Source organism: Crinia signifera, chromosome 11 (assembly GCF_055691185.1).
Source record: "Crinia signifera chromosome 11, ASM5569118v1, whole genome shotgun sequence".
NCBI lineage: Eukaryota > Metazoa > Chordata > Amphibia > Anura > Myobatrachidae > Crinia > Crinia signifera.
The window spans coordinates 73,679,827-73,692,074 of NC_139227.1; the positions used below are offsets into that span (position 1 = coordinate 73,679,827).

The window sequence follows — 12,248 nt, forward strand, 5'->3', positions numbered from 1 at the left end:
AGTCACTGACAATATTGAGTTGCATGTACAGACAACAGAGCGGGTCATTAACGACCTGTGGCCATGCGCATCATTAACGATATTGACCTACACATTGGACAATACAGATGGAGCGCCTCTGATCCTTGGCCAGGGATTGCTAGCATACCTGCACTGGCGATCGCCGGTGCAGAGGCGCTCCATCTGACTGGGACACGCATCAGTTTCAGGAAGGCGCCGCAGCAGCATCCTGCCCGTCTCCTCTTCAGGGAGACGGGCAGGGATAGGGGGGACGGCGGGGAGGCGAGGGGCACTGGGGGAGCCAGCAGGTGGCGGAGCCAGCTCCGTAGCCACGGGGCGCGCGCGAGTGTCTCGTGCGTGCACGCCCCTGGCGAGAGCCGACCGCTGGAGGGGGCTGGCGATAGAATCAACAGCCCCTGCAAAGATGGAGCCTGCTCCATCTGTATGTACATGATATTGTGAACAATATTGGGTACTTTTTTCCTAGCACGGCCACAACGATCATGATCGTGGTCATCGGGTGTAAAATCGGGGGCATCGCGGCCATCGCATGCACTACAAAACGGGTGCGATGGTCCAGACGCGATGCCCGCGATTTCCCCATAGAGAACAATGTTAAATGCCTCAATTTACCCGCGATGACCCCGATTTCCCATAGGAAACAATGTTAAATGGCTCAATTTACCCAAATCATCATAGGGAACAATGGTAAATGGCCCAAAAACACCCCTGAACATTGAAATGTCCCCCCAAAAGTAGTTTACGCCACCCCGCGATCAACGTGAACCCGAAGCGTGGCGAGCGCAGCGAGCCCGCGAGGGGCGGCGGTACGCGTCCTCCGACCTTTTCATAACCCTACTATCCACGTCGGCGTGGAGTTGAGAATAGAATAGTGTGGCGAGCGCAGCGAGCCCGAATCGTGGCGAGCGCAGTGAGCCCCGCGAGGGGACGCGGATACTTGTGAAGCCCGCGAAGGGACGCATTTAGCTGTGAAGGTATCCGCGTCCCCTCGCCACGCTTCGGGCTCGGTGGCTCGCTGCGCTCGCCACACTATTCTATTCTCAACTCCACGACGACGTGGATAGTGGGGGTATGAAAAGGTCGGAGGACGCGTACCGCCGCCCCTCGCGGGCTCGCTGCGCTCGCCACGCTTCGGGTTCACGTTGATCGCGGGGTGGCGTGAACTACTTTTGGGGGGACATTTCAATGTTCAGGGGTGTTTTTTGGCCTTTCTGGCCCATTTACCATTGTTCCCTATGATGATTTGGGTAAATTGAGCCATTTAACATTGTTTCCTATGGGAAATCGCGGGCATCGCGGGTAAACTTAGCCATTTAACATTGTTCCCTATGGGGAAATCGCGGGCATCGCGTGTGGACCATTTAAGCATTTTTAGCCGCATACGACGCGACCGACGCGATTTTCACTGTTTTCAATGCATTTCAATGGCAAAATCGGGGGCATCGCGTCGGTCGCGTCGCAGGCCACGAAAAATGACACCCGATGGCCGCGATTGTGGCCGTGCTAGGAAACAAGTACCCAATATTGATATCCTCCATATCAGTAATAATATATAGCCCAGTGTGTACCGAGCTTTAGCACTACCAAAAACTCAGGTACATTCCTTACACATACAGTAAAATTACTTTCTGCTTATCTACACAGGTCAGAATGGCTTGCTCAGTGTAGATGCATTTGCCGCTGCATTTGGGCAACCATCCGTGGTGAAAAAAGAATGTTTGGAGGATGCTGCTGGTTGGTACATGTATAAGGTCAACAACAAGTATGACACAAGGAGAAGACCCCGCCAACAAAGAGAAATAGTACGGAAAGCTTTACAGCAAGTGGGGAAAGCAATGCAGTATAACCTCCTCACTGCCAACTGTGAGCACTTTGCAACAGAGCTGAGATATGGTGAAAGCTTCTGTGATCAGGTATAGTATGGGGTAGTGGGTAATGTAGAAAGATGACAAATCACATTATGCGCCTAATTCATCATGGATGGCCAAGCTGAGAAAAAAGCAGTTGCTGCAATCAAGTAATTGCCATCCAGAAAGAGAAAAAAATACGTCCAGAGCAGAAATTGTGAGAGCATCGCAAAACGTGACGCATATTCAGATCCATTCACAACAACGGAATAACGAAGAGTACTATCCTTCAAAGGCATCCGCAATTCGACTAAAGCAGGACAGGCCAACCTGTGGCTCTCCAGATGTTGTGAAGCCACAAATCCCAGCATGCCTTGCCACAGTTTTAACACCCCCTTATAGCAAAACTGTGGCAAGGCATGATGGTATTTGTAGTTTGACAACATCTGGAGAGCCACAGGTTGGCCAGGCCTGTACTAAAGCAACAGGATGTCATCCTGAAAATCACCTTGGTGGGTCTGCGTTTGGAAAAAACACACCCACAAAATACCATGTTTTCCCCCTTAAACACTGGCTTCCTGTCGATCAAACTGCCATTGCATAGAAGCAGAACGTATACGCAGAATAATTTGCAAATTACAAGTGCGCATTCGCATGTGCAGTCATTTGATGAATGACCCGATTGCCTTTTCTCAACATAGCAATCCATGCTGAATTAGGCACTTTCATTGCCTTTGTTTCTGAAACCATCATTGGTTTTGTTGTTGATTTTGCCAAACCGGCCCCATACACACACACACACACACACACAAAATTATACAAACATTTACTATGTTGGTATTTATACAATTTGCGGTCATTTGAAGCCTTTATTCAGAAACACTCCCTAAAATGTATTAGCCATTAGCCAAGGCTGCTGTGAGCTGCCTGGCAGAAAATGTCACCTTTATTAAATTATTTATGTAACAGGCAGTGGAGCTAGGTGCCACAGTGACCGGAGCAAGAGCATGTTTCGCAACCCCCCCCCCCCCCTTCATTTGTAGTAGGTGGGGAGCAGCCTAACATTATACCACACACCGTAATGCCCATTGCACATTTTAGCAAAATTTGTAATACCCATTACACAGAAATCCACATGCAGTAATGCCAATTACACATAAGGCCACACATGATGCCCCTTACATACTATGTAACAAGGGTGGGGTCCTGGGGTGCAATACTATGTAACAAACTGTAATGCCCATTACACATAAAGCCACAGGCCATAATGCCCATTACACATTATGCCAGAGCTTGACAATATTTTTTTAAATAAGGAAAGCAGGGACAGTGTGCGCTGAAAATTTACACCGTAATGCCTATTACACGTCACAAAACCATTTCATAGTAAACCACATGTCAAAATGCCCATTACACGTTATGCCACACACCATAATGCCCATTAAATGTTATACCTAACACCATAATGCCCATTACACATTATGCCACACACTATAATGCCCATTTCATATTATGCCACAGAAGTGCCGCTTACCTACATGCTTGTTGCTACGGGTTTCATGCTAGATGCAAGGGGTTTCATGCTCGATGCCACGGGTTGCATGCACTTAGTCTGTGGTAGTTGTGCTGTGCGGCGTTCTGTGCAGGTGGCAGTGGCTCCTCTGCGATCTATGGCCGGGCAGGCTGGGCAATGATGGCTTGTGCTGGGCAGGCCTGCCAGGCCTGCTGGGGCTGGCCCCCAGATGGGCGAAATAACATCAGACCCAGTCAAACACCAAATAATAAATGACAGTCTCCTTTTGACTGTGTGACTGTCCCTTTTTAATTTATTCCTAAACTGCTCCTGCTGGCTGCCTTGCTCTCTGCGTCCTGGGGCTGGGCCAGTCGGCTGGGGTCTGGAGGCCACAGAACGGAAACTGTGTCCATACGGCGCATGCGGGTATCACATCACGTATTGCCGCTGGAGCAGGAGGGCACATCAGACACACACTGTCCCTCCTCCTCCCACCGCGGCGGTGTGTGTGAGACGAGTCACAGACAGTTCGGGGGGAGTGTCAGCAATTGAAAATTGGTAGACTAGCTGGCCGGGCGGGTGGTAGCTGTGGCTGTTGTGAGGTGCTGTAATCATGATGTGCACCACCGCCACCCCCCGTGCGCACGCCTATGCTGCTGACAGCTGCTGAATCCCGGCAGCATCATCTTCACTGTAACTGCCACATCCGGGCAGGGGAGGGAGCAGGCAAGCAGGGCGGGGGAGCCGGCTGCACACTGCTCCAGTGCCCTTTGATCTCTCGCCGTCCAGAGCTTGTGCTCCGCCGGCTCCGCCCTCCCTATGCCCCTGGTAACAGGAGAATGCAGAAAAGTAACTAAATTAATAGATCAAAGAGAAACTGTAGATAAAGCCAATGGCAAAACTTGGTGCTGGGCCAAGGTGCAAAAATATAATTTGGGCCCCATCCTCCACCCCAAACCAAGTTCACAATATACAACACGACAGTGGGTGACAGGGAGAAGCAGAGAGTGACAGGAAGAGCGAGACAGGGGCTTCAGTGGGCCAATTAGTCCTCAGGGGCCCCAACACACTGCAACTGCTGCATCCTGTGGCGGAACTCTGTGAGGTAATAGAGGCTCCTGACGCCGTGCGCCAAGCCCTGGAGGGGGCACTTCCACTCCACTCCCTTGTCACAGCCAGAGTTGGGCTCTGGAGGGCAAGTATCCCTGGGTCCCCCTGAAAACTCTGGGACCATCCCCCCACTTACCCACTGCGGATCGTGTCTTTATTTCCGCAGCACAACTGACTGTACACACAGGCAGTGACAGACAGCCGCCGGCACCATAGAGCAGCAGCTGTCCAAGGGAATTTGATCCTGCAGACTGCGGCTTGTAACAGGACAGCACGCAGGCACTGCACAGGAGAATGAGAAGGCAGTGGCATGCACACCGCACATGAAGAGGAACATGCTGTTCAGCCACTGCAGCCCTCTTCTTTAAGTCTACAATCCTCAGGTAAAAATACATCTTTGATCGCAACCCTATTTTTGTGTGTGTGTGGGGGGGGGGGGGGGGGGGTGTCTTCTCCAAAATCTGTCTTGCCTCTGGGAAAATTCCATGAAGTTACGCCACTGGCTGCATCAATGGTAGTTCTGCCTCTGGATGTACTGTAGCATATTTGGGACCAGATGTACTAAGCTTCAAAAGTGATACAATGGAGAGTGATAAACAACCAACCAACCAATCAGCTGCTGCCTGACATTTTTCAAACACAGTCTGTGACATGGCAGGTAGGACCTGATTGCCTGGCTGTTTATCACTCTCCATTTTATCACTTTTGAAGCTTAATGCATCTGGCCCCTAGACTTTACACTGTCACATCACAGATTGATAAATAAACTAAATAGCATTGGATTGGATAATAAAATAGTTAAATGGCTAAGAACCTGGATGTAGGATAGGAAATAGGGCCCGAATCGTAACCTGATCACCTGGCTACTAGTATTTGCAGTGATCAGTTGGGAAATCCTGCCCCTGTGCATGGCTGAGAATGGCATTGCAGCCGTGTGAATAGGGGGAACTCCAGTCATAATCAATCACCATCAGATAGACCCCCCCCCTCCTCCGTGTTCAGTGGCCACAGAAGCATAGACTTACTCGGCGCTGCAGTGGGGCTGCGATGTCCCTGGGGAGATCAGGGCCGCTGAGAGTGGCCCTCCCTCCCTTCCTATGGCTTGCGTTTTTCCACGACACTCCCAAAACACTCCCACGACACTCACAGAAAATGCTGGGGTGCCGCCCACAAACTCAGGCCACCTGTCACACAGCCAGTGAACAGCGTGCGTTTAAAGATTGTCACTGGCTATGGCCGCACCGTGGTCTTCTGATAATTGGCAGAGCTGCGAATTCGCAGCCCTGAAAAATTGTCTGAATCAGGCCCATAGACAGTTGTAGTAAATGGATGCATTCTATGGAGGAAAATGTTCTTCTAACCCGGGTCGGAATGCCAAGTTGCTGGACCCGGGAAATGTAAAATGGTGGTTTCAAATCAAACCTCGACCCAGGTTGATACATTATCAACTTGGCAATAACCCAGGTTGAGGATGTGGTGTGAAAGGGGTATAAAAAGCAAGGAGGGAGACTCTGACGCACTCTGCCTCTGCCCTTATTCGCCCTACCTACTGTATTAATTATTGTGCGCTGTCTTGTCAGTGAATGAGGGCCATTGGACGTGGCTGTGTGGAGCCCGTTCACAGGGTAAACAGTTTGAAAGACACCATGCTGCTTGCTAGTGAGGAGGAACCCTGCTGAGAAGGGTGCCGGATGGGGTCCCGACAGTCATTTACCCGACGTCGGGATCCCGACTGTTAAAACACAGACAAACGGGTTCCCGACAGCCACTGGCTATTCTCCCTTGTGGGGGTCCACGACCCGCATAGAGGGAGAATAGAATAGGTGGCAAGAGTAGCAAGACAACGTGCCCGCAGCGTGGCGAGCGCAGCGTGGCGAGCGCAGCGTGGCGAGCGCAGCGAGTCTGCAAGGGGCTTTGTTGCGCTCGCCATGCTGTCTCAGTCCGGCCAGTCCGGATCCCGATGTCGGGCTAATGACTGTTGGGATCCCGACTGTCAGAACCCTATACCACACCCGCTGAGAGGACAGGCGAGCTGTACCTAGACCCAGAGGTTTAGCTAGATGATATGGTGCCCATAGCACATTTTGGAACCCCCCTAGTAATTTTTCCTTATTATAGTAATGCCACTTACACATTATGCCACACACTTTAATGCCCATTACACATTGTGCCACACATCGTAATGCCCATTACACCACACACAACATAATGCCCATTACACATTGTGCCACACACCATAAAACTTATTTCATTTTATGCCACAGACCGTAATGCCCGTTACATATTATGCCACACACAGTTATGCTGCTGATACCATTTTATGTCCCACACACAAAAATGCCACTTACAAATGATGCCCCACAGTAAGGCTTCTATTACTCATTGCCATGTGTTTCATGGCAAAATATGTGGTACTTGTTTCCTAGCACAATCTTTAAACGTTAGTTGCGTAGAGGGCTATTCTACGTTTAAAAAAAAAATCTTATTGCATCGCATGCGATTTTTATTGCATGCGATGCTATGCGATGCTTTTAGTTAATTTATTCACTGCTTTCATGTCCCCAGGCCATCGCATCGCAATCGCATGCGATGTGATTTTTAAGTTAATTTATCCACTGCTGTTACAGTATGTCCCCAGGGCCATTCCATCGCATGGCATCGCACCTCACGCAAAATCGCATGCGATTTTTTGATCGCATGCGATTTTCTGGGGTGCTATGCCATGACATTAGGTATACAATAATGTGATTGTATGTCCCAAAAAATAGGTTAAACGCAACCCCCCCCCCACACTATCCACGCCACCCCGAAGCGTGGCGAGCGGCGGCGGAATGCGTCCTCTGACTTTTTTATTACCCTACTATCCACTTCGGCATGGAGTTGATTCTATATAGTGCCCGAAGCGTGGCAAGCGCACGTGGAACGCATGTAAAGTAATACGCGTCCCCTCGTGGGGCTCGCTGCGGTCGCCACGCTTCGGGCTCGGTGGCTCGCTACACTCGCCACACTATATAAGGTCGACTCCACACCGACGTGGATAGTGGAGTAATGAAAAAGTCGGAGGACGTGTTCCGCCGCCGCTCGCCACGCTTCGGAGTGGTGTGGATAGTGCGGGGGGGGGGGGGTGCGTTAAACCTATTTTTGGAACATACAATCATATTATTGTATACCTAATGTCATGGCATCGCACACCCTATAAAATCGCATGCAATGTAGATCTGGTGCCGGGGACAGAGAGGATGATATCCGGCCTGGGGAGAGTGCAGCGCAGATGAGGGGGGACAGAGCAAATTAGGAGGGACACCTGCTGTCACAACTATTTTAATCCCCTCCTCTGCTCCCCCTCTTCCTCTCATCCACTCCTGCTCCACCTCTCCTCCACCCCCCTCTACTCCCCCTCATCCTCCACTCCCATTCCACATATCCACCACTCCCCCTCCAACCTCTATCCCACTCCTCCAATCCCCCTCTCCTCTGCTCTCCCTCCTCCTCCCCCTCTCCTCTGCTTCCCCTCCTCCTCTCTTTCTTCCCTCTCTTTCAATTTTCCTCTATGCATGTCCTTTTTCTTCACCCCTTCTCCCATTCTCCTCTATCTTTCTCTTCTCCACCTCTAGTCCAACACTTTCCCCTCTATCTCTGACAGTCCCTAGATGGTGCTGCCTCTCTCCCTGACACCCTCTCTCTCTCTAATTCTCTCTTCCCTATTTTCTCCCTGACATCCCCTTTTCACTCTGACACCCTCTCTCTCTCTCTCTCTCTGTATATTCCCCTTACTCTCTCTCATTCCCCAACACCCTTTTTGTCTTACCCCCCCCCCCCCCCCAAGGACATTGTAATGGGGAGGAAGGGTGCTTTCAAGATTTTGCTATGGAGCCCACAAAGTGCTGCAGGGATGCAGAGCAGAAAGAGTACCTTTCCTGCCCAGTGCCTCCCTGCACTGCATCCTCTGCTAAGCAGGTTGCGCAGGCCCTCCTCTCAGCCTATTCTTCCTTTTCCAGCTCAGCTTTCCCTGGTGTCTCTTAGCTTGCCCATTCCTGGGTCTCTCAGACTCAGCCTTCCTGTGACTCCCTGAATCCCCATATGTCTTTGGCCCAGCCAACACTTACCCCCTGCTGCATGCATTACTGAATCATCTGCTCTTTCTTCACAGATGGCTTAGATCATGGGTGTATTCAGGGGATGTGGGGGCACCCAGGCACGTGCCCCCCCCCCCACTTCAGACATAGCTTTGTAGCTGAGGACCAAGGCTTTCTAACGAGCCTGGCACAGCATTGCTAGAAACCAGAGATACTGCCGGGCAAACCTGGAACGTTTTCCCCATAGGATAACATGGGACCCGCTTCTTCCGACCCCCACCCAGTTCTGCTCCCCAGCATCACAGAAACTCTTGGTTGATCTCATTCGAACCCAAATCGCTGGTCCATATGGATCAATTGGTTGCGGAGATATTGTGGGTAAACCAATTTTTTTATTTCTGAAATGTAATTTCATGGCATGTTCTTTGAGAGCAGATTTCTCTGGAACCAAACGGCCCAGTTTCAGTTGGTTCGGAAGATATAGCTGGTTAAACAATGTAGCCGGTTAAAGGAGGGGAGGGGGTGGTTTTGCGCCGGCACTGTCCTCACACCAGAAAATGCAGGGACTAGGCTGGTGTAATAGGGGCCAAACTGGGAATGTCCCTGCATGATCCCGGGACCATATTCCTGGGTAAGTCCCTGCACTTACTAGTATGAAAGGGGTATTATTTCAAAGAGCAGTGCACTGAATACAGCCGGGCAGTCTCTCACTCTCTGCCCATTTTCAATGGCTGTCACTTCGGCCCGGCAGTGAGCATGTATTCCCCCTTGACAATGAGCATGTAATCCCACATGGCAATGAGTATAGAACCCCTGGCAATGAGCATCGAACCCTTGGCAATGAGCATATAGGTAAATAGCACTTATGTAGCATAATTTTTAATAGGTATTATGGTGTTTGGCATAACATGTAATGGGCATTATGGGGTAAGTTTTTAATGCGTGCCTTTGGCACGCAATGTCCCTGTTTATGAAGCATATTGTGAATTTTTGGCTCAATCCGTGTAGCAGTATGTTATTTTTGGCTCAACCTGTGTGGCATTATGTGAATTTTGGCTCAATCTGTGTGGCATTATGTGAATTTTGGCTCAATCTGTGTGGCATTATGTGAATTTTGGCACAATCCATGTGGCTTTGGGGCAGATGTATTAAGCCTTAACAAAAGATAAATGCAAGAGTGATAAAGAGAGATAAACATCCAGCCAATCAGCTCCTTACTGACTTTTTTCAAACACAGCCTGTAACATGGCAGTTATCAGGTGATTGGCTGGACATTTATCTCTCTTTATCACCCTTGCATGTTTCTGCCCCATTATGTGAATTTTGGCTCAATCTCTGTGGCATTTAGTGAATTTTGGCTCAATCCATTTGGCATCATGTGTAAGGGGCATGTAATGGGGTCTAGTACTGTATTTTGTTGCATAATGTGTAGAAGTTGTATATGGTGTGGTACACTACACTTAAGAATGCATCCCCTTATGAGTGGCCCCATCCCTTTTTCTGGAGCACGCCTTCGGCGCAAGCACAACTACATCCTTCACTTTTGTTGCCAAGGTGTGCCTGTGTACTTTAAACACCAGGGCCTATTTTAAATTCCAGTCCCACCCTCTCTCTGCTCTCCACTCTCTCACCCCCCCCCCCCCCTCCCCCTCCCAAACCCTTTTCTATCATGGGGCCCTCCCAGGGGCGGATTGGCCTACCGGGAAACCGGGCTGTTTCCCGGTGGGCCGGCATATTTGCAGTGTAAAAGGCCGCCCTCCCTCCTTTACAGGGCCGGCCGCGGCATCTACGTGCATTCTGCCCTGATCAAAGATGGCCGCGGCCGGCCTCAAGTGCTGCCACAGTTAAAATGGCCGCGGGAGCGCTGGTGCGCATGCGCGATCGCACGCAGCTGCTCCCGCGGTCCTGTGTGCGGCTGCTCAAGTGATCTCCAGAAGGTAGCGCAGGAGCAGGGCCGCTCAGCAGAGGATGCATTGCAGGGAGGCGCTGGGCTGGAGGCGCACTCCCGTTCTGCATCCCCTGCTGCTATGTGTTCCGAGTCTCAGACTGGTTTGTCCTGTCGGCTGCTGCTGCCTCTTCCGTCACAGAGTTAGACAGGCAGCGGCAGCTAGAAGAGCCCTCTCACGTGCCCTTTGACAGCAGCAGCATGTTTTGAGAGCACAGTGGGTCCCGAAAATGGGCGGAGCTACACGGACTAGATGGGCGTGGCTAAACGTCTCAAAGGGGGCGGGGCTACATAGAAGCAGTCTCCCTCCAGTCTGCACTGCAGATATGTATTCCAGTTCCACAGGGTCAGCGTACTTGGGTAAGTGGAGGCAGAAACAGTGAGTGATTACTGTGTGTGTGTGTGGGCCAGACATGGGCAGAACATGGAGCAGCTCTACAGCAAGCCAGCCAGGTACAGTATGTAATGTGTGCTGGCGATGGGTATGAAATGTTAATGTGTGCTGGGGAGGGGTGTGTGTCATGTTAATATGTGGAGGGGAGGGGGTGACATGTAAATGTGTGTTGGGGAGGGGAAGGGGACATGTAAATTTGTGCTTCTATTGGCTGGCGACCCACGGTGAGATTTCAAACAGCTGCGGGCCCGCTCTAAAGACAGCCAGGCAGCCCACCCCTCTCTGCCCGGCTGTCAGACTGCTTCATCCTGACAAATAGCACCCCCTTGGCAACAAGTACTAAACCTCCTTTGAATGAGCATGTCAGTAAGCGGCACTTATGTGCCATAATATGTAATGGGCATCTCAGTGTGTGGCATATCTGTAATGGGCATAATGGTGTGTGGTATATGTATAATGGCATCAGGGTGCATGGCATATGTATATTGGAGCATCATGGTGTATGGCATATGTATAATGGAGCATCACGGTGTGTGGCATATGTATAATGAGCATCACGGTGTGTGGCATATGTATAATGGGCATCACGGTGTGCGGCATATGTATAATGGGCATCACGGTGTGTGGCATATGTATAATGGAGCATCACGGTGTGTGGCATATGTATAATGGAGCATCACGGTGTGTGGCATATGTATAATGGCATCAGGGTGCATGGCATATGTATAATGGAGCATCATGGTGTGTGGCATATGTATAATGGGCATCACGGTGTTTGGCATATGTATAATGGAGCATCACGGTGTGGCATATGTATAATGGAGCATCACGGTGTGGCATATGTATAATGGGCATCACGGTGTGTGGCATATGTATAATGAGCATCACGGAGTGTGGCATATGTATAATGGGCATCACGGTGTGTGGCATATGTATAATGGGCATCACTGTGTGTGGCATATGTATAATGGGCATCACGGTGTGTGGCATATGTATAATGGGCATCACGGTGTGTGGCATATGTATAATGGGCATCACGGTGTGTGGCATATGTTTAATGGAGCATCACAGTGCATGGCATATGTATAATGGCATCACGGTGTGTGGGGCATATGTATAGTGGGCATTACGGTGTGTGGCATATGTATAATGGGCATCACAGTGTGCTGCATATGTATAATGGGCATTACAGTGTGTGGCATATGTATAATGGGCAACACGGTGTGTGGCATATGTATAATGAGCATCACGGTATGTGGCATATGTCTAATGGGCATCACGGTGTGTGGCATATGTATAACGGGCATCACTGTCTCCCCTCCCTGCATCCTCCACACTTTGT

At 50.3% G+C, this 12,248-nt stretch overlaps 1 protein-coding gene across 1 annotated transcript in view; it reads left to right on the plus strand.

Annotated features, from left to right (window-relative positions):
* Positions 1-12,248, plus strand: part of LOC146045769 (phospholipase A and acyltransferase 4-like) — a 38,824-nt gene that overhangs the window by 23,835 nt on the left and 2,741 nt on the right. The window contains exon 4 of the mRNA XM_083164821.1: positions 1,666-1,934. Coding sequence (XP_083020947.1) covers positions 1,666-1,934 — 269 coding nt within the window. The remainder of the gene's footprint in view (positions 1-1,665; positions 1,935-12,248) is intronic.